This window comes from Marmota marmota, unplaced genomic scaffold, assembly GCF_001458135.2.
Source record: "Marmota marmota marmota unplaced genomic scaffold, marMar, whole genome shotgun sequence".
Lineage (NCBI taxonomy): Eukaryota > Metazoa > Chordata > Mammalia > Rodentia > Sciuridae > Marmota > Marmota marmota.
Window position 1 is genome coordinate 9,890,522 of NW_026000000.1, and position 26,802 is coordinate 9,917,323.

General features: G+C 40.5%; 1 protein-coding gene across 2 annotated transcripts in view; it reads right to left on the bottom strand.

The window, feature by feature from the left end:
- Positions 1 to 15,295, bottom strand: part of Alox5 (arachidonate 5-lipoxygenase) — a 58,899-nt gene extending 43,604 nt beyond the window's left edge. Inside the window, exons 1-2 of one of the 2 annotated variants that reach the window (XM_048807536.1) lie at positions 15,105 to 15,295; positions 891 to 1,089 (exon numbers count right to left, since the gene is read on the bottom strand). In XM_048807536.1, the coding sequence (XP_048663493.1) occupies positions 891 to 1,089; positions 15,105 to 15,173 (268 nt within the window). In that variant the 5' untranslated portion in view covers positions 15,174 to 15,295. Of the gene's footprint in view, positions 1 to 890; positions 1,090 to 14,760; positions 15,043 to 15,104 lie in introns of those variants that run through there. The other variant, XM_015498921.2, reaches the window with a different exon arrangement.
- Positions 15,296 to 26,802: the final 11,507 nt, after the last annotated feature.

The window sequence follows — 26,802 nt, forward strand, 5'->3', positions numbered from 1 at the left end:
AAACCAAACTTGCATGAAGAAAAAATGAACCACTGATAGGGAATGTCAATGAGAATTGTTACATGTGGTCACAGGTAGAAGCAATTGTCCTCTTCCCTTTCTTACAGTGCCTATCTGGCATTTGCAGGTTTATCATTTCAACTTTTAGATTGTGATGATTTAACAAACCAAAGAACTATGACAGGAAGTGAGGTAGAAGCTTGCCTACACATGGATTTAACTCATACACGCTAAGAGGCTGGTTTTCAAGGGACAGTCATCTAGGGAGAGAGTGACCTTAGATGACCTCTGACATCTGCTTCTCTTTTTGATCCTTTGTACCAGGCCACCTGTATATCCCTAAAAAAAAATATGATCTTAGCCCTAGATTGGGGTATGTACACCTAGAGGTCTTGCTGCAGATGAGTGCAGATTTTAGGTTCTCTCTGAGTAAAAAGTAAGACTGTGGGTATAAGATCTGATGACGTTGAACCCCAGGCTTGCCCATAGCCTCTCACAGTTGGTATTCTGGGTGCTCCAGCCCTTCCCTCCCTAGGCCTGCTTAGAGTACTGAACCCCAAGTTCTACTGTGATCTCACCAACCTTGACACTTGGAGACCTGCCCAGAGGTAAGTCCCAAAGATACTTGTTACTAGGGGCCCTAGTTACCCATCCCCCACAGGGCTATAATGCAGAGGGAAGTCACAGTTGGCCAGGTGTCCTGGGGCCACTCAATTCACCCTGAAGCTTTTAGTACCTGAAGAAGATAATATCTGCTGCAGGTATATCAGGGCACAGAGCAGGAGCTCCACCCAGTACAGCAGACGATCTCTCCAAGAATACAGTTTTTTGAGAAGAAGACCTTTCAATTCTCAGAAAGCCCAGGGGTGGCAGGACCCAGTGCTGCTCACCTCGTCCATCTCTCAGAATGATCTCACCATCACCAGTGATCCAGCGGTAGCAGGGGAACTCAATGTAATCCCCGTGGGGTGTCTTCAGTGTGATGTACTTTAAGTACCAGTCATCATGAATCCAGTACTTGCGCTTCTCAATTCTGATAAGTTGGATATCCCCCAATTCTTCATCCACAGTCACATCATAAGAATCAACCTAAGCAAAAGAAAGAATTAGCCCATTTGAGCCTGAGATCTGAAGAAGTTAAGTATATGTCACCGCAAACATTTTGTTTTGGCATATTAAATATTTTGGGTTAAAGGTGCTTAAAAAATGGCACATATAGGAAGATGACTCTGACCCCCTTTGTTTCCTAAAAGCAAAAGATAAAAGTCTGAGGTGATTTTACTTTTTGCACTTTAGAAGTCTTGTAGAGGAAGTTTGTTCCTAAGTTCACATGTTGGAGGATTAGGTCTAACTTTTCTTCTGCTAGATGCAGGGTCTTTGATCCACTTTGAGTTGAATTTTATGCAGTGAGAGATAGGGGTTAAATTTCATTCTATTACATATGGATTTCCAGTTTCCCAGAACCATTTGTTGAGGCTATTGTTTCTCCAATTTATGTTTTTGGCACCTTTGTCTAGTATGAGATAACTGTATTTATGTGGGTTTGTCTCTGTGCCTTCTATTCTATTCCATTAATCTTTAATGTTTTTTTTTTTTTTATTCCATATCATGCTGCTTTTGTTACTATAGCTCTGTAGTATAATTTAAGGTCTGGTATTATGATGCTACCTGCTTCACTTTTCACTTTTTAAATTGTTTTAGTCACTCTGTTCCTCTTATTTTTCCAAATGAATTTCATGACTGCTTTTTCTATGTCTATGAAGAATGTCATTGGAATTTAGGTATTGCACTAAATCTGTTCAGTGCTTTTGCTAGTATGGCCATTTTAACAATACTAATTCTGCCCATCCAAGAAATGGGAGATCTTTCCATTTCTAAGGTCTTCAATTTTTTTTCTTTAGTGTTCTGTAGTTTCCATTGTAGAGGTCTTTCACCTCTTGTTAGATTGATTCTCAAGTTCTCAAGGTGTTTTTTTTTTCTTTTTGAGGCTATTGTAAATGGGATAGTTTTCCTAATTTCTCTTTCAGCAGATTCATGACTGATGAATCACGCAACTAATTTATGGATGTTAATTTTATATCCTGCTACTTTGCTGAGTTCATTTATGAGTTCTAGATACTTTTCAGTAGAATTTTTGGGGTCATCTTAATATAGAATCATGTCATAGGCAAATAGGGATAGTTTGCGTTCTTTTTCTATTTGTAACCCTTTAATTTTTTTCTTTTGTTTAATGGCTCTAGCTAGAGTTTCGAGGACTGTGTTGAATAGAAGTGGTAAAAGAGTGCATCCTTGTCTTGTTGCAGTGTTTAGAGGGAATGTTTTCAATTTTTCCCCATTTAAAATGATGTTGGCCTTGGGTTTAGCACATATAGCTTTTTATAATATTGAGGTATGTTCCTACTATCCCTACTATTTGAGCATGAATGTATACTAAATTTTTCCAAATGTTTTTTATACATCTCTTGAGATAATCATGTGATTCTCTTCTTTAAGTCTATTGATGTGATGAATTACATTTATTGATTTCTGTATGTTAAACCAGCCTGCATCCCTGGAATTAACCCCACTTGATCATGGTGCCTATCTTTTTAATATGTTTTTTATGCAATTTGCCAGAAATTTATTAAGAATTTTTACATGTATGTTCATCAAGGATATTGATATGAAGTTTTCTTTCCTTAATGTGTCTTCCTGGTTTTGGTATCAGGGTAATTCTAGCTTCAAAGAATTAGTTTGAAATTGTTTCCTCTTTTGCTATTTCATGGAATAATTTGAGGAGGATGGTGTTAGTTCTTTGTAAAGCAAAATAAATGAAATAAAAAAATAAATAAAAGGAAGCACCAAAAAATTTAATCAATCAATAAATCAGCCAAGGACCTGAACAGACACCTCTCAGAAGATGATATACAATCAATCAACAAATATATGAAAAAATGTTAATCATCGCTAGCAATTAGAGACATGCAAATCAAAACTACTCTAAGATTTCATCTCATTCCAGTCTGAATGGCAGCTATTATGAGAACTAACAACAGTAAGTGTTGGCGAGAATGTGGGGAAAAGGTACACTCATACATTGCTGGTAGGACTGAAAATTGGTGCAGCCAATATGGAAAGCAGTATGGAGATTTCTTGAAAAATTGGGAATGGAACCACCATTTGACCCAGCTATCCTTCTCCTCAATCTACACTCAAAGGACTTAAAAAACAGCACACTACAGAGACACAGCCACATCAATGTTCATAGCAGCACAATTCACAGTAGCTAAACTGTGGAGCCAACCTAGATGCCCTTCAGTGGATGAATAAATAAAAAAAATGTGGCATATATTCACAATGGAATACTACTCAGCAATAAAATAGAATAAAATCATGGCATTTGCAGGTAAATGGATGGAGTTAGATAATAAAGTTAGCCCATCCCAAAAAACCAAATGCCAATGTTGTCTCTGATATATGGAGGCTGATTCATAGTGGGGTAGGGAGGAGGAGCATGGGAGGAATAGATGAACTCTAGATAGGGCAGAGGGGTGGGAAGGGAAGAGAGGGGACATGGGGTTAGAAATGATGATAGAATGTGATAGACATTATTACCCAAAGTACATGTATGAGGATATGAATTGGTGTGAATATACTTTGTATACAACCAGAGATATGAAAAATTGTGCTCTATATGTGTAATAAGAATTGTAATTCATTCATATATAAATAAAAAATAATTAAAATTTAAAAATCAATAAAAGGAATAAAATCAAACTTAAAAGCTTCTTCACAGCAAAGGAAACAATCAAGAGTGTGAAGAGAGAGCCTAGAAAGTGGTGAAAAAAATTTTGCTATTCACACCTCAAATAAGATGTTAATTTCCAGGATACACAAAGAGTTCAAAAAGCTTAACACAAAACGAACTAACAAACAAATAACCCAATCAATGAATGGATGAAGGAACTAAACAGACACTTATTAAAAAAAAGAAAGAATGGTCAACAAATATATGGAAAAAATGGTTAACATCTCTAGCAATTAGAGAAATGCAAGTTTAAATTATACTGAGATTCTACTTCACTCTAACCAGAATGGCAATTATCAAGAACATAAATAACAATAAATGTTGGCAAGGATGTGGGGAAGAGGATAGGCTCATACATTGTTTCTGGGACTTCAAATTAGTGCAACCACTCTGGAAATCAGAGTTTTGAGATTCCTCAAATCTAGCAATGGAACCACCATTTAACCCAGTTTTCCCACTCCTTGGTATATGTCCAAAGGAATTAAAACCAGCACACTACAGTGATACAGCAACATCAATGTTTTTAGCAGCACAATTCACAATATTTAAGCTCTGAAATCAACCTAGATGCCCATCAAGGGATGAATGGATAAAGAAATTGTGGTACATACATATATAATGCAATATTATTCATCCACTAAAGAAGAATGACTTTGAGACATTTGCTGGTGAATGGATGTATCTGGAGACTATCATGCTAAGTGAAATAAGCCAATCCCCAAAAGCAAAGGTCAAATGTTCTCTCTGAGATGTGGATGCTAACCCACAACAGGGGGCAAGGGCAGTGACTATAAATTCAGTGGATTAGACAAAAGGTAATAAAGGAAAGGGAGGAGAGATAGGAATAGGAAACACAGTGGAATGAATCTGACATAACTTTCCTATGTCCATGCATGAATACACCACAGTGAATCTCAACATCATGTACATCCACAAGACTGGGATCCTAATTAGAATAAGATATATCCCATTGTTTGGACAAATATATCAAATAGATTCTACTGTCATGCATAACTAAAAATAACTAACAATAATGCTAAAAAAATTTTTAAAAGAAAGTTTCGGGTGATGGACATTCCTCCTATATTAAAAGGAAAGTAGAATTCTTTTAATCAAGAGTAGGATATTGAAACAGAATAAAATCTGTACAAATAGACCTTATTAACCTAACCCTTATTGAGACAGGGACTGTGACAAAAGGCTGGGACCATGCAATAAACTACTACCCTTTGCAGGCTTCTCTACCTTTGTGCTGTTTTCAACAGACCTCTTACAAGACCCTGATAAAACCACAGAAACAGCATGTTTGCACAAGATGAAATTGTTACCAAGACAAAACCTAAATAAACTCTCCAGCTTCACTAGTTCATAGTGAACTTAGAAATCACTCATTCTGAAGGTCACACAGCTAGGCAATATATTAGTAGTTTCCCACTAGCTTTGCTGTAGGTAGCACCTCTAATGTGTGGTTGACGATAATGGTTGCCTAGGTTACTTTTCAGCAACCTGAAGCCTGCTTTTACTGAAAACAAAGACCCTTTCCTTGGTCCTGCAGATGTCTGATAGGTGAGTGAAATGGGATGGAAAGGTTTGGCATTTCTGTTTTCATATTTTATTTGTGCCTTTTACCACCTTAACTTTTGGATCAGATTCTGTTCAGCCCTGCATGCAACCATGATTACCCGTTAGAACTGGTCTGTGTGTTCTCTTAGCAGCAATAGCTACCCAAACACCTAAAGTCCTTCAGCCCTATCATAAGGCCCAGATCCAGCCACAAGATCAGTTTGTGTCCACATGATGATGGCACCAGCTGCAAGAGGAACTCAGCAGTTGCTGGGACAAGTTGACCATAACTGTTCAGCGATCTGAGTCCTAGGCAAGAAGAAACATCTTTTATAACTGTACCCTTCTCCAGTAAAAAGTTACTAGATCCACCTCACCCCAGCAAATAAAAGCTGGCACCCCACTTTTGTCTGGGAAGCAGCCTGGTCTCTCAATCAGTGCTTTTTTCATTCAGTTGAAGTCCCAATTAAAGCTTTGCGTTGGGCACACTTGACTTGATTACATTTCTACTATCACAAAGTTTAAAGCTCCCTTCTCTGGCATCACTAACTTTCTAGTTACTTTTTTAATTTAACTACCCTTGACCAAAGCCCTTATTATATTCAACAACTTACTATTCTTTGTATAATTCAATATATAAATTATTGACTTTGCTTTTGTAGGGTCTTCATTTCTTTTTGAGGGCTACAGTGTCATGTAAAACTTGAATTAAATACATTTGTATACTTTTCTCCTTTCAATTTTTCTCAGGTCACTTTAACTCGCAGACCCAGACAAAAATTGGAAGAGGTAAGTTTTGCTCCCTCTTAGTTTATTTAGCCAAGATTTTTATTTTTAAAAAGTTGAAATTGACATAGTAATTGTACATAATTATGGAGTATGAAAGATATTTTGATACATGTATACAAATTTTAATGATCAAACTAGGGTAATGAGCATTTTCATTACCTCAAATATTTATTTCTGTTTCTTAGAAACATTAAAAATTCCCTCTTCTAGCATTTTAAAATATGAAATAAATTATTATTATTATTATTATTATTATTATTATTATTATTATTATTATTTTAACTATGATCACACTGCTGTGTTGTAGAAAACTAGAACACCTATCTGCATTTTGATATCCAGTATCCAACTTCTTTCTATCCCCATTACTATTCCCAACATCGTAGTGACCGCTATTTTTCTGTTTACTTCTATTTATCAACATTTTTAGCTCCCCCATATGAGTGTGACATAGAGAGAAACAGAATACAGAGTTTGCTTTTTTGCACTTGGCCTATTTCACTTACCATGATGTCCTTTGGACTCATTAATATTGCTACAAAAGACAAAATTTCATTCTCTATTTATGATATATATATATCATCATATCCATATATATGAAATGCCACATTTTCTTTATTAATTCTTCTGTTGAGAGACTCCTTAGTTGATTATATATCTTTAGCCAAGATTCTTAATGATCTCCTTAAATGAACCCTTTAATTCATTTAGTCAAGACATATGCTAAATGCTTCCTTAGACAAATCTCTGTGCTGTACCTGGAGTGGCAGAGATGGTCAAGTCCCATGCTCTGCCTTCATACAAATGAACTCCAGTGGCCCAGGAACCTCTTTGGTCTACACATGGCTCATATTGGAGTAAGGGTATATGCCAAGGCAAAGGCTGGCACCTACCAGGCCAAACTCCATAAGGGTCCTCTTTAGCTACTCCTGTGGGCCAGAGAAGAAAAGCTGGCCCTCACTCAGGGTCACTCTGCAATGCTCAAAAGGCTTGATAACAATGCCTGTGACATAGACATAATACTTTTGGGAGGCAGGGAGATATCATGACTTTTTTTCTCAGAGGAGGATGCTGAGGCCCAATATGACCAAATTCAGCCATTAATGGAGCTGGAATTCCATTCCAGGCTTTCCTGCCACAGTCACTTCATCTTTATTAGTTTTCAATAAGGTCAATAAATGGATAAAATGGAAAGGCTCAGAGACAAATGAGATCATAAAGATTCAAGTCCTCTTGAATAGCCATATAGTGATGCCAAGAACAATCAGACAGCATTCTCCAAGCATCTGTGGCACTGGTGCTAGATGGGGACCTCCTTGCTACTAGAATGTGTCACTCTCCAGGCTGTGAGTAACACTGCCACCCAGGTCCCTGGGACCTAGATGCTGGGTGACCTCAGCATGCCTAACTCCTTTATCCTGGGCATGGATGGGCGCAGCAGCAGTGACCACAGCTTCTGCAAAGCTTGTGTCTGCAACAATCAGTAGATGAGGAAGAAAGATGCGAATTCAAACATTGCATCTATGTTCCAGTGACCAGCAGATTTGAGAAGGCCCAGACTCAATGCTCTCAGAGATAATTTCTAAGCCAGATTTCTTTGAATTTTTCCCTTGGCAGTAGAAACTAGAGTTCTTGGAGTGATAGTGAAGCAATCAAAAGGACTAGGAATGTTCACCTTACATGTGATTTTATTCATTCCTATCTCCATTCCCCTCTCTCCAAGCTGCCAGGATAGCCTCTAAAGAACTTTCTAAGAGGAAGGGAAGTTGGGTGTTTGAAGCAAACCTCTTGGCTCTGAACACAATGAACAGTTTTGCATGTGGGACAAGGCCAGACACTGTGGTCAGAAAGCAGAAGCTTCCTCCTCAGGCCCTGTGGTCTAGGCCAGGGTCCTCAGTTAGGAACAGTTTTGTGAGCCAGGCCCATGTGCTGGGATGACAAGTCCTATGCAGGCTCCTGTTTGGGGATCACAAGCCTAAGGTATTCCACTTGTATGTGATCCTCTGTCCCACCAGAATGCCTTTCTGAGGAGAGGGTACAGGTCTTGCCTGGTCAACTCTAAGAAAGACCACTTCACCCCACAGTTTGTTCTATGTGAAACCAGGGGGTTCTGGCAAGGCTATATAGATACAGCATTGACCTAAGAGCCTGCAGAATCTCAGGCAGGGGCTCTGTCCTACTGCAGGTGGTGACCTGCTGGGAGAAGTCAGAAGGCACCATGATAATGTCAAGTTAGGGACAAAAACTCAAAAGAGGGGTGAGGATGAATGAACTGGAATAAGATGAGAAAGGATGCATCTCTTGAAGGAGGTTTCTAGTGGTGGGAGAGCAGGAAACTTCTTCACACACATCAGCAGGTAAGGGTAGCCTCTAATGGAATGAGAGGTCCAATTTCCAGGGCCTTGGGGGCATCTAGAAGAACATGGGATGGGATGGCTCAGAACTGGCTGCCTGCAGATCATCTATCCACCCATTCCAGAACCCACACACCCCAAGGATCTGCAGAGGCCTCAACCCTCCTGTGGGCCAAGATGGAGTCCTGGTCCTACTAATAGGAAGGGCAATGAGGAGCACATGTCTAGAGAACCAAGTGAGCTCTGGTGTCTGGAGCTCTGAGTTCACATTCCAGTTCCAAAGTGACTGGCCACGTGGCCTGGGCAAACTGCTACACTTTCTGAGACTGCCTCTTCATTTTCATGTGGAGATTACACCTTGTTAGCAGGACCATTGAGAATTCTAAATGATAAGATGCCTGTATTACCTTTCTACAAGGGCACAGGCCTCTGGCTGTGTGCATCAGAACCACCTGGCTTCGCTCCCTGACTCCAGGAGGTTATAACAATACCTGTGAGTAATAACAACATAGAACAGGCCCTGAACTGTGGTCTATCTGGGTCCACATGGGCACAGCAGAGCAGCCAGGAGTACGTATTGGAGGAACCCCCCATGTGCTTAAACTCCTGCCTCAAAACCTGGAGAGAATCCTGTGAGGGTCGAGAAGTAGCTGTGAGGACACAGGAGAACCAGAGGCATTTTGCTCTGCAAGCAGAGCAGAGGGAAGTCAGAGTGTGGTCAGGACTAAACAGCGGCTGCCAAGAGGTCTGGACCCTGTCCCAGGGCAACTGCTGCAGGGGAAGTGGCTTTCCTGTGGCTCTCAGGGGCAGGAGGGGGTGGTGGATATCCCAATGTGCAGAGGACAACCGTTCTAAAGTAACAGGTATCAAGAGGACCTAAGGGGGACACAATCATGGGAAGAAAACGTCCAGGACCTTGGAATAAAATAGAGAGACAATTTCTTTTTGCTGGGAGTGGAACCCACAGAAGAAACTGAGCAGCTTCTCTGAGGGTGGGAATGGCAGGATGACCCTTCAACACACTTTGGTACAGTCACTGTACAATGGGACTCTTCTGGAATCCTGCCCCATCCATGCCTGCAGTTATCTAGCAGAGAACCCTGAAGTAGTTGCACCTGGGATGATATCATTGAAAGGTCTTACAAGGATTCAATCTGCCATCTGACTGGGTCATCCATAGGAAAAGCAGGTCAGACCCACACTGTGACTTGTCTCTGGCCAGCCCAGAGGCTTTTTTGGCCTGGTCTTGGACATACCAGGAGATGAACAGGGCCTCGGAGATTCAGCCAAGACCAACTCTGGAAATCTTAGGGGTCAAAGCCAGATGGCTGTAGCTCTAGTATCCCAGGGGGCAGTTACTAGAAGTGTCACAGACAACAGAGAAAATCATCCCTCTAGAAAAATACCAAGGTCATATAGCAAAATAAGGCCTTAGAAAGTTATGTAGAACCACCAGATGTGCTGAACTTCCTCCCTCCTCTCTGAGGGCCAGAAATGCTATGATAATGCTCTATTTGTTGTCCATGTGCTGTAACACACAGAATTCTGCATGGTGGACACTATAAGCACCAAGTAGCACACAATGGGTACTCAATGAATGTTGTACATGTGAATAGCTAAGTGAGTATCATTTTATTTTATAGACAGACACAGATGTCAGAGAGGTGAGGCCACTACACTGCTAGTGAGCCCCTGTGGCTCCATGATTAGCATGCACACCTACAATGAGTGGTAGCCTAGAATGAGTTCCTCCCACTGGTCCTCACAGACATGTCTTTAAAGAAGGCCTGACTTGGAAATCAAAGACTCAGCATTGAGCCCTGGTTCATCCATTCCACAGTATAAAGGAAGACCAAAGGTGGGAGGACACAGAGACTTTCCTAAGAAAGTGTTTAGCAGCTATTTGGAGCTGGTCAGATTCAGAGGTGAGTTAAGTGGAGAGGAGGAGTGGGAAGGGCATTTCAGATACAGGAAACTGGGAGAGAAATATCCCTAAGGTGGGGAATTTGCATGCAGAGGGAGGAAGACTGAGACACAGAGTTTCTGCAGAGGGAGGTAGATGGTACAGTGGTTGAGATGCTAAAGAGACACGAGAAACCTATATAATTCACTAGCCTCAGGTCAGGAAGTCCAATTGGCTGATATTAGTAGTTGTTTTCAACTCTGTATTTGGTATATGATTTTAAGGCTTTTGAATACAATCATACTTTGCTTAATGACAGGGATATGTTCTGAGAAATCATTATGAGGCAATTTTGTCATTGTGCAGCACTTATAGTGTGTATGTACATAAACCTATATAGTATAGCTTACTACATGCCTAGGCTATATGTCATAGCCTATTGCTCCTAGATTAGAAACCTATACGGCACATAATTGTATTCAATAACGGAGGTCCTGTAACACAATGGTAAGTATTCGTGCATCTAAACATCTAAACATAGAAAAATGCCAGGCAATCGCAAATTTTCAGCTCCATTGTATAATCTTATGGGACCACTATAAAATATGCAGCCGTTGTTGACCAAAACATCATTATGTGGTGCACGACTGTATTTCAGTGAAGTGTTAGTTAATCAGTTTCCATTTGAGCTATCTTTTAGCATTTTAAGAAAGCTCATTCATTAATTCATTTGTCTCTACTTCAGATCTCAGCTGTTTCTAGGTGGGATGGGGAAAAGGATCTCTCTGCTGGAGAAAGGACGTGGCTCACCAGGGCTGCACATCTTGGAGGGGGACTGATGAGAGGCTGGTGGGGGGAGACTCTGTGGAACAGAGAGGAAAGGATACTGGGAGAAGACAAAAGAGAGACTAGGACAAAGAGAAAGGGAGACCAGGAGAAAGAGATCAGGAGACCAAAGGACTGAGAGGGGGTGGAAGGGACAATGGGTGAGAAGACTTAGAGCTGAAGGAGAGAAAATGTGGGGCACAGAGCTGGGAATTGAAGGAGCAGAGAGGGGCCTTCTAGGGGAAGCTGAATACAAGGAGGAAAGGAGATATTGGAGCAGAAAAGAAGGGAGAGTTGTAGGATGGAGGGAGGAAATGGGGCCTTTGAGGGAACAGGTAGCCCAAGAAGAAGAGGCAGAATGTAGGGAAGAAATGGGGACAGGCAGGAAGTATTGGGACATGAAGAAAGAGAATTACATGAAAGAAATATTTTTCTCACTAATATATTCTTCTTGAGAAGGAGGTACTCTAGAATTTATTCTTAATGAATATAAGAATATTCACTGAATTTATTTAAGAATATATCATTAATAATTTAAATTTCCTGAATATATTAAAAAATCATACATTGAACCTCATCCTATAGCCGTTAGCTAAGTGTGTGTGTGTGTGTGTGTGTGTGTGTGTGTGTGTTTTCTGGGAACTAAACCCAGTGCCTTTAGCATGCTAGGCCAGCACTCTCCCACAGAGCTACACTCCCTACCCTCTGATGTCATTGAAAGTACTACAGTAGAGTGAAATGGGCCAACTAAATTTCTCTAGTAATCTTCAGAATGTTAAGGTCATCCCATTTGAGTTAAATTACTTTAAGTTTACAGAGTTAAAGACACAATCAATTTTTCACTTTTGCCAAGAGGCTGGCTAGCCCCTAGGAACAAGGTCATTTGGTGTCACCCCAGCTTTGTCCAGCAGACAGTGGGGAATAAATGAAGATATGATGCTTATAGGAGAATTCTACCTGAGAAAGACTCCATTCCTGGTCTTGAGATGAATCACCATCTGATGACAATAATCAGAAATTTGTAACTCAGTTTATTGAAAAAATAATCAATCCTATTACTGGACTGAATGTGCCTTAGGGGAGGGGATTGTTGACCTGCTACAATCTGGAAATTGTCAAATTGGAAATTATTGAATTGGTTGTGTTGAAATATTATTATTATTATTATTATTATTATTATTATTATTAATGGTAACCACTGCAACATTTTTCTAAGTAAAATGGAATAGCCTTATCTTTTTAGTAAGTACTTCTGCTAAGATTTCTTTTCTACCTTTACACAAAAGGGACAGCTGTCTTTAAAGATATACTGCCTAGAGAATGAGGAAGCAGTTCTGGGCTGTGCAAGATAAAGTATGAAGTAATTTTGCATCAACAGGAACTTTCTCAAAATCTGATTTTTTTCAAAGGACCTTTCTCACCCAGCTGGTTCCTGATAGTGCAGCTGCCCCTCTTGACAGCTGCTCTCAATCCAATGGAAATGTGGCATGCAAATCTCTCCTGAAATTTGCCTCTGGAATTTTCACTGAGGTGCTCAATCACAATGCCATTTGAATGACTTCTCAGGATAGAAAGTCAAAACAGAGGGAAATAATGAACAGAACTGCACTCTCACCTTTTGTCCAAGGACTACATGATGGCTCTGTCACTGTGTCCTCTCCTGGGAGGAAACACACATGGGTTGTATAAACTATGCTGCAGAGCCTATGCTCTGAAGGCCTTGTGCTTCTAGAATCTTGCAGCATGTAGAGAATGGGGTCCACTGTATTTCACTTATAAAGGGGAAGTAATCTGTTCTCTGTTTTCCTGCCCCAAGTACTGGGGTGGGCGGATCCATGATATAATGGAGACAAATGAAGGTGCTTCAGAGATGGCAAAAGATGCCAACAACCCAAATGGATGACACATTAACTCCACTGCATCATGATCCTCAGGGCCAGTTCCTTGACTGGGAACCAAGCAACAGAAGTTCTCACTCTCAACATCTAAATTTCTGTGAAGGGAGCTCAAGCCAGGTTAAAAGTGTGCTAAACTTAGCTAAGTGCCAAGTCAGGTTACAGCATGTTTCTGAGGCTGCAGGATAGGAATTCAGCCCACTTAGGTTTTGGAGTCCAGAAAAAGAGTAGACTTATTTTCTTACTTATGTTCTGCAAGCCAGAACAGTGTGACATTTATCCAAAAAGCATTCAATTGAAACATGAAAATTACAAGTTGTGTCTGTTGTAAATAGTTCTGACAAGTTTCATGTGGGTTGACCTAATAAACTATATGGTGAGAAAGCAACTTGATAAAGTCTCAATCTTTTTGGTTGTGGGATAGTGGAAAGAAATGTGGTTTTCCTATGCATTTGCAGTATGTCTGGAACTATTATCAGTTATTTGCTGAGCACTTCCTATGCACCAGGTGCTAGATGAGGCACTGAAAACTGTGACTTACCCATGCTCACCAGAGAAAGCCATGGAATGAAATCCACAACCCAGTCAGTATCAGGAGTTTGCTGCTAAATGAGGTCACCTGTGCATGGCTTCTCACAGTGTCTGGCATCATAGACTAGAGGTTCAATAAATGTGGGCTGCTTTTGCTCCTCAAATTCCCAGGTTCCAGGGAACCTCTACCAAAGAGGAAGAAATGAAGGGAAGCCCTTTTCCTCTTCTATGTATCTAAAGGGTTCTCTGGTATACTTTTGCCAGAAGTGGCAAGTACCCCTATGTCTCTCAAAGGTCTCCCCTCACCTGGGTTTGCTTTATCCTTACCTGTAAACTCTGAAGCTGTCTTGATGTAAAAGACACTTGTGAAAGCCACTCTCAGCCACCAGGTGGGACCATGAATCATAGACCAGACAGAAGCCAACCTATTTTACAGTTGGCCTAAGTGAGGTCCACAGGGAGGTCAGAGGATCAAACTAGTGGTCAAGCCAAGGTTGGACTAGGGCCTCTGAACTCCCTGATTTGCACCTTCTTCCCACAGCTCATGTCTGTCTGAGATGGTGTCAGTGCTTCACAGCAAGACAAAGGACTTAAAGAAAAGGACCTCTCTCATCCCCTTTGCTAGCACCTCTAAGAAGCAAGGGCAAAAGAAGTACGACCTACAACACTTGCCCAAAGAAGGGGCTCAGAGCTCCATTTCGTAAATGAAGAGGAAACATTGTTCCTTTTCCCAGGGAAGAAGCAATGGCACCCTGCAGAGGGCACACAGGTAACTCAAGGTCCCCTACCAGATCCCTATGGCCAGGAAATTCAGGACATTCCCTCACCACAGTCCAGCTCACACTGAGAGGGACTCAGGTGCCCCCAAGCCTAGACCTGGCTGCCGCCACTGCTGAATCCTGAACGCGCCCCCAGTCATATCCCAACTGCCCTGACGGTCCTTGGAAGCTCCTAGTCCCACCTCCAGTCTACTACATCCCAATCCAGGCCAGCCCTCCCTGCCCTGCCCTGTTTGCCCGGACTGGCCCTCAGGCCCGCCCCTCCTCCCGCGTCCAGGTCTCTGGGGCACAGAGGCAGCCCGGCGCTCCCCTGCCCTGCTGCGCGCGTCCTCACCGCGCCCCGCTCGAAGTCGTTGTAGAAAGCCTTGTCCAGCAGGTGCTTCTCGCTGCAGCCCGTGGAGCCCACGAGGCTGAGGTATATGTAGTCGTCGGTACCGGCGAACCATTGGCTACCAGTGGCCACGGTGACCGTGTAGGAGGGCATGGTTGCAGACTGTGAGCACCGCTGGCAGTGGGCTCAGGGGACCCGGGTAACTTCCACACGGCTGTCGGTGCCCGTCTGTACCTGGCGGTGCCACGTCTGTGGCTTCCGTTCGCAGAGAGCAGCAGTCGCCGGGTCCCGCCCCCTGGTCCCAGCCCCGCCTCTAACAATAGCCCCCGCGTTCCCCCACTTATTACCCCACTGTGCGGTCCTGTGGTGCTGGTGGTGTCCGATTGCTGGTTTCTAACTGGAGAGGGGTCATCCATTGCTACTACTCGCCTCCGCAAGGTAGACGCATGTTCTAACAGCTACGGAAGGGAGACTATTAGGTGCCACCAGCTCATTCATTCAGTTTCTTATCGTTTCCACGCTTCACCCTTCCTTCCCTGCCTCTGCTTCCCTTCGTGCCACGGTCCCTTAAATCAATGGAGTTGGGCTCCCAGGATCCCTAGAGAACGAGCCATAGTCCCTCCCCTTATCAAGTTCCCAGTGTGAGTCGGGGGCGTCCCGACAGAGGCTGTTACTCATGCAGTGGTGACTTAGATCAGAGGCGCTCTGCAAGTCCCCAGGGGAAAGAGGAACCCACCTGATGAGTTAGGAAGGCTTCCTGCAGGAGGAGACCCCTGAGCTGATACTGAGGGTAGAATTTATGTCATAGAGATTTCTGTCAGCCGTGACTTCTTCATATTGTGGAATGAGCGTTTCGCTGTACCTGGCACCCACAGGCATGCAGGGAAGCCGACCACCACTGTCAGTGAATAGCGGGAGGATAGGGGCAGCCAGGGCAGGAAAGCCCTAATCTGTTCCTCTAGGGGCTGTCTGGAGGAGGTCGACTAGCTTTGGGGAGGCAGGGGCTTGTGGTGGGAAAGGAGATAGTCTTTATTAAAGGTAGTTCAGGGAGTGGAGTGGACAAATGACTGGAGGGACAGTCTAGAGAAAGTAAATTCTACATCAAGAATGTTCCAGGAGTTAGGGGGAAGCGCTGCCTTGTGGGGGTAATGGGTCCTAAATTGTGCTGCGCAGAGCTCCACAAGAGGTGTGGTAGAAGGCTTTGTACACTGAAAGGAAGTTTTCCAGGTCTATAGCCCTACCTGAAATGTATCCCCACCCCACTCCCTCCATCAGTCCCCTTATCCTCCAGCCTAGTCTTCAGCCCTGGGTCTGTCTGGGCATGATTCAGTAATCACAAACCCAGTAATGTTAAATGTGATAACATATTTCAAAGATCAACTTTGGGTTTCATAGATTTTATCAATTTTGTCCTCTGTTCATTTCCACTTTGACCCTTATGTCCTTCTTTCTGTTGTTTAGGCTTAGTTCTCTCTAGGATAAATAATTTATTTGAGCTCTTCTTTTTGTTAGTGGAGTCATTTGCAGATATAAATTTATTTATAAAATTAGTGCTGTTTTTAGTGCCATTCACAATAGCCAAGATATAGAACTAGTCCAGGTGCCTGTCAGCAGATGAACGGATCAAGAAAATGTGGTATATATACAATGGAGTTGCACTCAGCCATAAAGAAGAATAGAATGATGGCATTTGCTGGCAAATGGATGGAACTGGAGAACATCATGCTAAGCAAAATAAGCCAAACTCAGAAAGTCAAAGGTTAAATGCTTTCTCTCATAAGCAGAAGCTAGACCAAGGAGTAACAGGAGGTTGGAGGAATCCCATGAAAATTGTAGAGAGATCAATGACACACAGGAAGAGGAGGGAGGAGGAAAGGGGGAAAGGGAGAAATTGCAGAATGAAATTGAACAAATTATGCTATGTACATATATGAATGTACCTTAGTAAATACCACCTAATGTATATACATAAAGCACTAATTTAAAATATATATATATGCATACATAGAAGGCCAGAGGAAGGATAACAGGGGGAGGGAGGTCTGGAGGGAAAGGGCAAGTACTGGTGACTGAAGTGGAACAAATTATATTCCATGCATGTATGATTATGTCAAAGTGAATTCCAATATTATTTATAAATATAATGCACTAATAATACATAAAATAAAAATGGTAAGTGCTAATTTAGCTATATCTTCTAAGTTTTTGTATGTTGTATCATTTTATTAAGCTCAGAGTAGCTTCTAATTTCTCTTGTGATTTCATCTTTAACTCATTGATTATTTGGGAGTATATTCTTTTATTTTCACATAGTTGTGAATTATCCAATTTTCTAATTATTATTAATTCCTAATTTCATTCCATTTTGATTGGAGATCATACTCTCCCTCCCTCCCTCCCTCCCTCCCTCCCTCCCAGTTCTGAGGGTTGAATCCATGACCTGGCACATGCCAGGCAAGTACTCTACAACTGAGTTACGTTCCAAACCTGGAGAACATACTTTATATGGTCTCATCCACTTAAATTAAGTAAGGTAAAGTTTAAGGCCTAGAATATGGTCTATCTTGGAGACTATTTCACGTGCTCTTAGAATAATTTGTATGCTGTGTTGTTAGGTTTAGTTGTTTTGTACCATTTTCCAGTTTTTATGTATTTGTTGGTGTATTCCCTAGGTGTTCTATTCATTATTGAAAGTGGTGTAATTTCCAAATTTTGCTGTTAATTACTAATTTCTCTCTTTAATGATTTCAGATCTTGCTTCATATATTTAGGGATTCTGTGGCTAGATGTATACATGCTTATAATTGTTATATCTTCCTAATGGATTGAACGTATCATAAAATATCCATGTTTATCTTTAATAACATATTTCTCTTCCAGAGTCTATTTTGTTTGATAGCATCATTATTTTAGCTGCCATATGGTTGCTATTTCCATCATTTTACTTTCAATCTATTTGTATTTTTAATGTAAATTTTGTATTTCATGGAAAGCTTATTTCTACAAATTTGATCTTATTTTATCCAGTCTGATAATTTCTTCACTTTCAAGTTTCAATCACTATTTTTTTATACTAGAAGTAAAACAGGAACTTGTGCTTTGAGCTACATCCTCAGCCAGCCCTTTTTATTTTTATTCTGAGACAGGGCTTTGTCCAATGCCCAGGCTGGTCTCAAACTTGTGATCTTCATGCTTCACCCTCCCAACTAGCTGCTTGCTGCAGTCCGGCTGCAGCAAAATAACCGGGGGGGGGGGGGGGGGGGGGTGAGGAACAACTTGTGTAGATTGATACAGCAGGAGTGGGAGCCGTTTATTGCAGGACAGGAGCAGTATTTATACATTCCACATAGCTTATCTAATTAGCATAAACTAGATACATCAGTCAACCAATAAGGAATCTCCACACTTAATGGCTTGCTTTTGTTACTTCTCAAACCACTCCCTCTGGCATTTTGCCAGGCACCATCCAGACTTGTTTACCAACTCTAACATTCCCCTGGCAAAATGCCAGGTGTTATTTTTGACTTGTTTACAGACTCTAACAGCTGCTATTGCATGTGTGTACCACCATACCCACCTAATTCATTAACCTTCAATGTCATCACTGATGTGGTTGGATTTATTTCTGCCATTTTTGATATTTGTTTTCTGTAAGTTACATGTTCCTCTGTTGCTTCTTTACTTTTTTTTCATTAAGTGTATTTTTAAAGTATGATTTAATTTTTTTAATGCTTTTTGGGTAGAATTTTAATTATTTTCTTAGTGGATGCCCTAGGACCTATAATATCACAATCTACCTTGGATTTATACTAAACTTAATTCCAGTGAGGTATAAAAATGTTACCCTGACATAGGTCTATCCCTGTTCTCTTTATTCAATACTATTATTGTTACAATATACATATATAAACACAAAAATAGAGTAACATAATTATTGCTTAATTTAATTTTGCCTTTTAAAGAAACTGAGAGAAAAAAACATATGTATATTTATAAAATTTGTTATCTTAATCTTTCACTTGTTATTTCTTGTTCTTTTCATTTCTTTCTCCATTTTATGACATTTCCTTAATCCAATAGAACTTTGCTCTCTCTTAGCTCCTTTGTGCCCTTAAAGTGTGTTATATTTCTGTATGTGATAGATTCAGTGATACAATTATATACATATTGTTTTATACAATTGTTTTTTGATTATTTAAGAGAAGGAAGAAAAATATTGAAGTATAATGCCTTTTGTAATTATATGCATAATTACCTCTACAACTAATTTTTTTATTAGAGAAGGTTCAAAATTATTGTCCCGTATTACTTGTTTTCAGTCTAAAGAAGTTCCTTTAGTATTTCTTTTAAGACGAGTCTACTAGCAATGAATTATCTCGATTTTGTTTGTTATCTGGGACTGTTATCATCATGTTTAAAATCTGGGTTTGCTAGACATAAGGTTTCTTTTTTAAAAAAGCAAGAGGATGTATATTTCATCAAAATAGGAGAAAGATCAGTGGAGTAGAGAAAGGGCATTGAAAGGTAAGGAGGGACAGGATAAGGGAAGAACTGTGGAATAAATTTGACCTAACTTTCCTATGTACATATATGAGTGAGCCACATGAATCTCACCATCATATACATCTATAAGACACTAATTTTTAAAAACTATAAATAAATAGCACAAAGACCAGTACAGGAGGAAGGGAACAGGAGAGGAAGGACAGGAAGGAAAGAGAAAGTTCTGGGGTCTGAAATAGAGCAAATTACATGCCATACTTTTATAAATTATGTCAAAATGAATACTAATGTTATGCACAACTAAAAAGAACCAATGAAAATAGATTCCTTTTTTTATTGTGATAAAATAACTGTAACTTTATATTTACCTTTATTTCTTATTTCTTTCATGTTTCTAGTAATTCTATTTTATCACTTTTTAAAATGTGTAAAATATACATTATATGAAATTTACCATTTCAGCAGGTTTATATGTATAGCTCAGTGGCATTAAGTACATTTGTAGTGTTGTGTTACCAACATCATTATTCGTCTCCAGAACGATCTTATTTTTCCAAACTGAAATTATGTACCATTAAAACTATCTCCCTGAATATTATATTCTGTCTCTTATTTGACTCCTCCAGGCATCTCCTACAAATGAACCATACAATGTTTGTTCTTTTGTTCTTGGCCTATTTCACCTAGCATAATGCCCTCTAAGTTCGCCCTTGTAGCATGTGGCAGAATTTCCACCCATTTTAAGGTCATCCATCTATTGATAAACACTTGGGTTTTTTCTGTCTCTTGGCTGGTGTGAGTGATGACATTAAGAAAATGAGTATATAAATATCTCTTTGAGACCCTGATTTGGGGCATAAACCCACAAGTGTAATTGTTGAATCATATGGTCATATTGGTAATTCTCTCTTTCTTCCGTAAGGTCACCTATAGACTCATTTTTATGACCTGTCTTTTCCCCTAGGAAGATTCTCTGTGCCACTGCTTTGCACAGCTGGGTGTCTTGTTTTATCAGACATCTTCCTTTCTGCAGGGTTTAGTACTGGGAGAGGAAGTGTTCCCTATTTCTGCCTTTCCAGAAACCTCCTTTTCTATCAAGGAATCTCTGCCCTATGAGTAACATGGGTGAGCTCATTCAGAGTCCAGTATTCTTGGCCTGATATATTTTGGATAGTTCTTGTGTCATAAGAATAGAACTTGAATAGATAAAGAAAGCTTTGGGTCTCCTGATCCAGCTTTCCTAAAGCTTCTGTAGCATGAAGTCAGGGAGGGAATAAGAAGTGCTGGTGATCTGCTTCTACACTGGGAGGTGGAGGAAAAGGATATTCTCTTTGTTTGCACATCTCTATAGTGTCTCGTCTAACTGAGCTGATTGCAATGGAGACAGGGAATGGGTCATGGTTTACATACTTGCAGATTCTCACTGTTCTCTCTGAGGATGGTAGATTCTTTGGGTTGAGTGTTTCTTCACTTGAAGTATGTCATTAGTATGATTTCCAAATATTTAACATTTTTTGATTTGTTTGTTTTTAATTTTCACCAATTGTAGTTGTATCATTTGGATTATGTCTGTAGAACTCCTCCTTCCATGTCATTCTGGAAGTGCTTCTCCTATCATTGATCTCTAACTCCTGAAGAAAAAAAATCCCCCTTCAATGACATCCTATAAGGAATCAGATAAAAATGGAGATGTTCTGGTTGAACATAAAGTGAACTAATGCTGCAGTTTGGATCTCAAGTGTTCCTTGAATGTCCACATACTAGAGGCTTACTCCCCATATCAGCAATATAGAGAGATGGTGTAACCTTTAAAATTTGGGGTCTAGATGCAGTTATTTAAGTCATTGGAGGTATGCTCTTGAAGGGGAGAATAGGACCCTGGCCCCCTCCTTGCTCTTTTTCACTCCCTGGGCTTTAGATGACTGGTTCTGCCATGATGTGCTTTCTCACGACAATCTTAAAAAAAAACAGGCCAACAGATCATGGAATGAAAACTTTCAAACTCAGTCAAAACAAACACTTTTTTTTTAATAAATTGATTATCTCAGGTCTTTGTTACCACAATACCAAGCTAATAGAAATGAAATCCTACAACGAAGTAAATGAAAATGGAGAAGCTCTGGTTAAAAATAAAGTGAACTAATAAAAGGGTTGGAAGTTCTGATTGGTTGGCTCTTTTCTTTTTCCATGCGGCACCCCTTCCTCCCCATTCTCCATGCCCTTGATGTAGGCGGAGACTCTCTGGGAGAATCATTTGCCCTTAGGATGAAGCACCCAATCCACTGCTGGCTCTTCACACTCTCGCCCTGCATGTTCTTATCCACTTGCTGCTCCAACCTTCCCATGTGTATCAGTCTGGGTTCCGTTGGAAATGGATGTGTGTACACAGGATAAATGTAAAGATACATGTATCCTGAGGAACTGTCATATGTGATTGTGGGAGCTGGCTAGTCAAGTTTGAAATCTGTGAGCCAAACCATCCAGAAGGACAAACTGGAACTTCTCAGGCAGGAGTCAGTGCTGCAGTGCACAGGATGAATATCTCCCTCCCCAGAGAGACCTCAGTTCTAATCTTACCACCTTTCATTTATGGGGTCAGGCCCACCTAGATATTCTGAGATGCTGTGTAATTAATAGCATCTAAAAAGTACCTTCATAGCAACACCTAAATCGGTGTTTGATTAAATAATTATGTACTCTAGGGTGGCCATGTTGACCTCTAAAACAGACCATGTTTCGACTGTGCTTTCTCCTGAGCAGTTTGCATCTTCTCGTTTCCATGCAGTCTTTACACATTTCCTTCCTTCAGGCTGGAGTACTCCTACAATCTTCTTTCTCTGTCTCCTGAACTTCTCCCAGACTTGCATAAACATTGCTTCTCCAGGGCAACCCTCCCAGGAAAAAAAAAGTTGCTTCTCCACTGAGCTCCTGCAGACTTTGCTCAAACTCATATTTTAGCACATTTTTACTCTGCTCCACCAGCATTTGCTTCTGTCTCCAGCTCTCCCATTATCCTCTGAGGTGCCCAAGGACTGGGTCTGAGTTTTATTCATTTCTTGATCTCCAGCAAGATGCCAGGTGCAAAAAAATCTCTAAGTAAATCCTAGTAGGTTGAATTTTTGGAGAGCCATGGGTTTTGTGATTGGCAAAAGAGACGGGCAGCCTAAGGCTCTAACTTCCCCCTAGCTGGTCTTGTGATCCCCTGACTCATGGAGTGGAAATTGTGGCATTGCCACAGGAAGCCACTGCATCTGTAATTGTAACAGAACAAGTGACCCTCCAGCAGGACAAAATGGCCCTTTCTCTCTTCTCTGCCCTGGTCAGAGAAATGATCAGGAACCTGCCTGTATAAGTAGTCACTCTTCTCTGGAAGTTATGTTATAGAACACACCTTCTTTGGGTCCACTCTAAACATTTATAGCCTATTTTAATTTCTCATGGCCCATTGACATAGCTAAGATCTGTTTAATACTGAGCATTATAAAGAAAGCAAACTCATTTGAGATTTACAGAAAGAAAATCATCAACTCCCTGATCCCAATCCCATGAGGATCAGTCAGAATTCCATCAGAGGAGCAGAACCCCAAAGATATATGCACCCAGTAAGCAATTTATTGTAGGGACTTAGCTTATGTGATTCTGGGGCTAGGCAAGTCTGAAATCTGTAAGGAAAACCGCCCAGAAGGGCAACCTGGAAATTCTTAGGCAGGAGCTCATGCTACTATGCACAGGATGAATTTCTTGATCCTCAGAGAAACCTCAGGTCTATTCTTAAGACCTTTAAATAACCCAGACCCCATCTCCCACCCCTGCCCTAGAATGAAGGTTACTCACTATCCTGGAAGACTTTCTCTTAAGATGGTGGTTAGCAGCTTCTCCCAGACCATTGCTTATTTATTCTATCCCAGGAAGAATCAGAGAGAGGGATAAATTCTAAGATGTATCTGTAGCTTTATAAAGACAATGTTGGGAGGATAATAACAAAAGGCCTATTGCAGATTCTTTATTTTGAGGTCAGAGCTCAATCATTTTTAGGTGAGCATGCCCCAGTCTTCTTCACCTTTGTGACTTTCATTAACAAGACCAATTTTTCATCCATTGGTCCCTTTCCTTTCCTCAAGGCTGTGTCATAGGAGTGGGTGGGCCACCCCCCCCCTCCGACACTACCTTACCTCAGCTTCTGCTCTCCTAAGACTCAAGTAAGATTACCATCAATGACTCAACTCAGCCACTCTGTTTTATTTAGTGTTACAAAATTAATAAATGTTCCTCTTTGGAACTTTTTGACTAAAGATATCTTTCAACCCTATACTTAAATGGATATATCTGAGTTTAATGTGACTGTGATTCCTATTTATTTTTTTTTTCAGAAGGTAGAACACTTCTGATACCAAGACTATGTTCATTCCAAGATTAAATATCACAATGGATTATCTCTATGAAGATGGATGTGGGGTTAACCAACCTTTACTGGACTTCATGCTGCCAAACACCATATTGGGCATTCTATTGGGTTGGGTATCATTCTATTAAGTATTTCCATCTTATAAATAGGAATACTGTATGTGGTAGTCAGCTTTCACATCACTATGGTGAAATACCAGAGAAAATCAAGTTATAAATAGAAAAAGGTTATTTTTACTCAAAGTTTTAGAATTTTCAATCTATTATCAATTGGTCCTATTGCTTGGGTCTGTAGTGAGTTAGCACATCATGGCTAGAATGTATGGTAGAGCAAAACTGCTCATCTCACATCCAGGAAGCAAAAGAGAATAAGATGAGGACTGGGGTCCAGCATTCCCTTCAAAGGCATGCCCAAAATCACCTAGGACCTACCACCTCTTAAAAGTTCCACCACCTTCTGATAGCACCACCATGGGGGCTAAGTCTTTTATACATGCCTTTGTGGGACATTCAGGATCTAAAGTATAGCACTTTATATATAACAAGGAATCCCTTGTTATATATAAAGTAACTTTCCCAAGTTTACATAGGCAGTTAAGTGATGGAACAGGGATTTGAATATTAGTAGTCTAACTTCAGGGTCTACTTCTTACCCAAAACTGTGGGCAAGAAGGGAGGTGACATTTGTAAAATGAATGAAAAAGAACAATCTTCTTATAGGAGTTATATTTAGATATGAAGAATTTTTGATCCATGAGACTAATGATAATAGTATCCACTAACATTTGCATAGCACCTTGTACATTACAAAGCATCACAATGATTTTGAGATAGGAGATGAGTATTAGTTTTTATTCTCAGTTGACAGTTGGGAAAGAGAAACTCAGAAGGGCAACACAACTCGGCCAATATTCACACAGCAGTCTATTCCTGAGGTTCACCTATTCAGGATTGTAGACTGATAGGATTTTTCCATAAGCTGACAGCTCCCAGGGCCCATGTTTAGAACCTGAAGTCCTGCTTAGGAAGGGTAAAGAGGCATGCCTGAAGTAGGTTAAGAATTGCCATAGCCGTGGGAACCAGTACTTTACATCTTTGGACTTGGAAGGTTGGTATGAGTGGGGCACTAAGGTGCTGGACTGATAGCAGTCAAGAGATGCTCTCAAGGAAATAGGGCGAGGGGAGATTACCAGTCTTTCTTGTTTTTATCTCAACAGTAGGCTCTCAAATGATGGTAACAAAAGGGGCAGAACACGGAGGACGAATGTAGGTGTGGCTGTCTTTGTTATGATCCACGAGATCTCCTCACTAACCCAGGTCTTTTTCTGAGGTGTCACAAAGGTCTTTGAGGCTTCCTGGTTTTGAGAAGAGGCTGACTTCATCACCAACTACTCAGGGCTTAGCATAGGGATTCGTACTTGGTAGATGCTTAATAAATGTAGAACCAATGAGTTTGCTTCTTGCTTGAATTCTGATTTTTGTAATCATGAAAAATCACTCTGTACTTTGATTATTTTTCATTCTATTCCCTCTTTCTTAATCTTGTCCAATAAACCAGGGATTGGTGGACTTTTAGAGGTATTTACAGGTTGATGTCATTCACAGATCGTGAGACTGCTGCTGATTGCTTGGCACTCATGTGTATTACTAACTCATTAGTCCCTGATTGACTGACTTTCAGAAGTGAGAGGCTGACCCTAATGAATTGCAATAGTGTGTTCACTGAGACAAGCTGTTCTGGATTTATTGAACATGTTTAAAATGTGTGCTAGCAGATATTAATCTCCCAGGTTATGAGAAAATCAATCATTTATGATAATATTGCTTTCATAATATTGCTTTGAATGACTACACACCAAGATACTGTTCCTTCCCCATTTGATTGTTTTTATTATTGCTATTTTGATTAGTACTGCTGTGAATATTTTTGTCCAAGTCTCCTGGTAAAAGCATGCAAGAAATCCTGACGGCATACATCTGGAAGTGACATGCAGGGTCAAAGATTATGTGTGCCTTCAACTTCATGGGATGTTGATAATTGTGACACAACAGTAGTGTGTGAGTCTGATTGTTCCACATTTTCAATAATATTAGATTGTCAGATTTAATCCTCCCCTCAATCTGGTGAGTATAAAATGATATCACACTTGGTGTGAATTTTCATTTCATTAATACTAATGAAACTGAGAAACTGTACATTTGGTGGTAATTTTAATTTCCTCCTTGAAGTTGTACCTAATCAATTCTTTTTACTCATATTTCTGCTTTCTTTTCTTTCAAAAATAATTTTTAGGGTTTATAAATTCATTCCAGATACAAATGCTCTGATGGCAATATGTACTTTAAAGAGATTCTTCCTGTTTGAGACTTTATATTTTTACTCTGTATGTGGTATTTTGTTTCTTCGGTAAGATAATTTCTCAGTTTTATTGTCATTAGTTTCATCAATCTTTTTTTCTATGATTTTGACTATTTTTATTTTGTTTCAGATATCCTCTGCTACCACATAAAGATACTATCCTACATTGTCTTATAAACATAATAGTTTTGATTATTTCAAAATTTTAAATTGAAATTGATTTTTATATGGTATGAATAAGGATCCGATTTAATTTCCATCCATATGGATGTCAGCTATTTCATTATAATATGTGCAATAGAATCTTCCTTTTCTCATTGATAGGTCATGCCAAATCTGTAATATATATAATTATATAGTCTCTTTTTCCAAAGAAGGAGAAAGAAGAAAAAGAAGAAGGATAAAGAAAAGGAGGCGAAGAGAGGGAAGACGGCGGCGAGGGGAGTGCATTGCCCCCGTGTGCTGCTTCACTGTGTGGGAGTATGACAAGTCAGGACAGCTAAAGGCTATCTTGTTAGGAATTTCCAGCAATAGTGGGGTGCTCCGGAACCTGGAGGAAGGATTTCCATCGCACGAGGATCGGCTACGGGGACTCAAACGCGAGAGGTTTGTCGCACGGAGGGTAACACTGCTTATTCAGCAAATCGCCCCGCGGCTAGAGTCTGCAGCGCGCGCTGGGAAACGAGGAGATAGCGACGCAGGGATACAGCGCTGCAGTTTCTGCCAGCCGCGCAAGCACCGTACTCAGGGCTGAATTCTGGGTTCGAGACGGGGGAAGG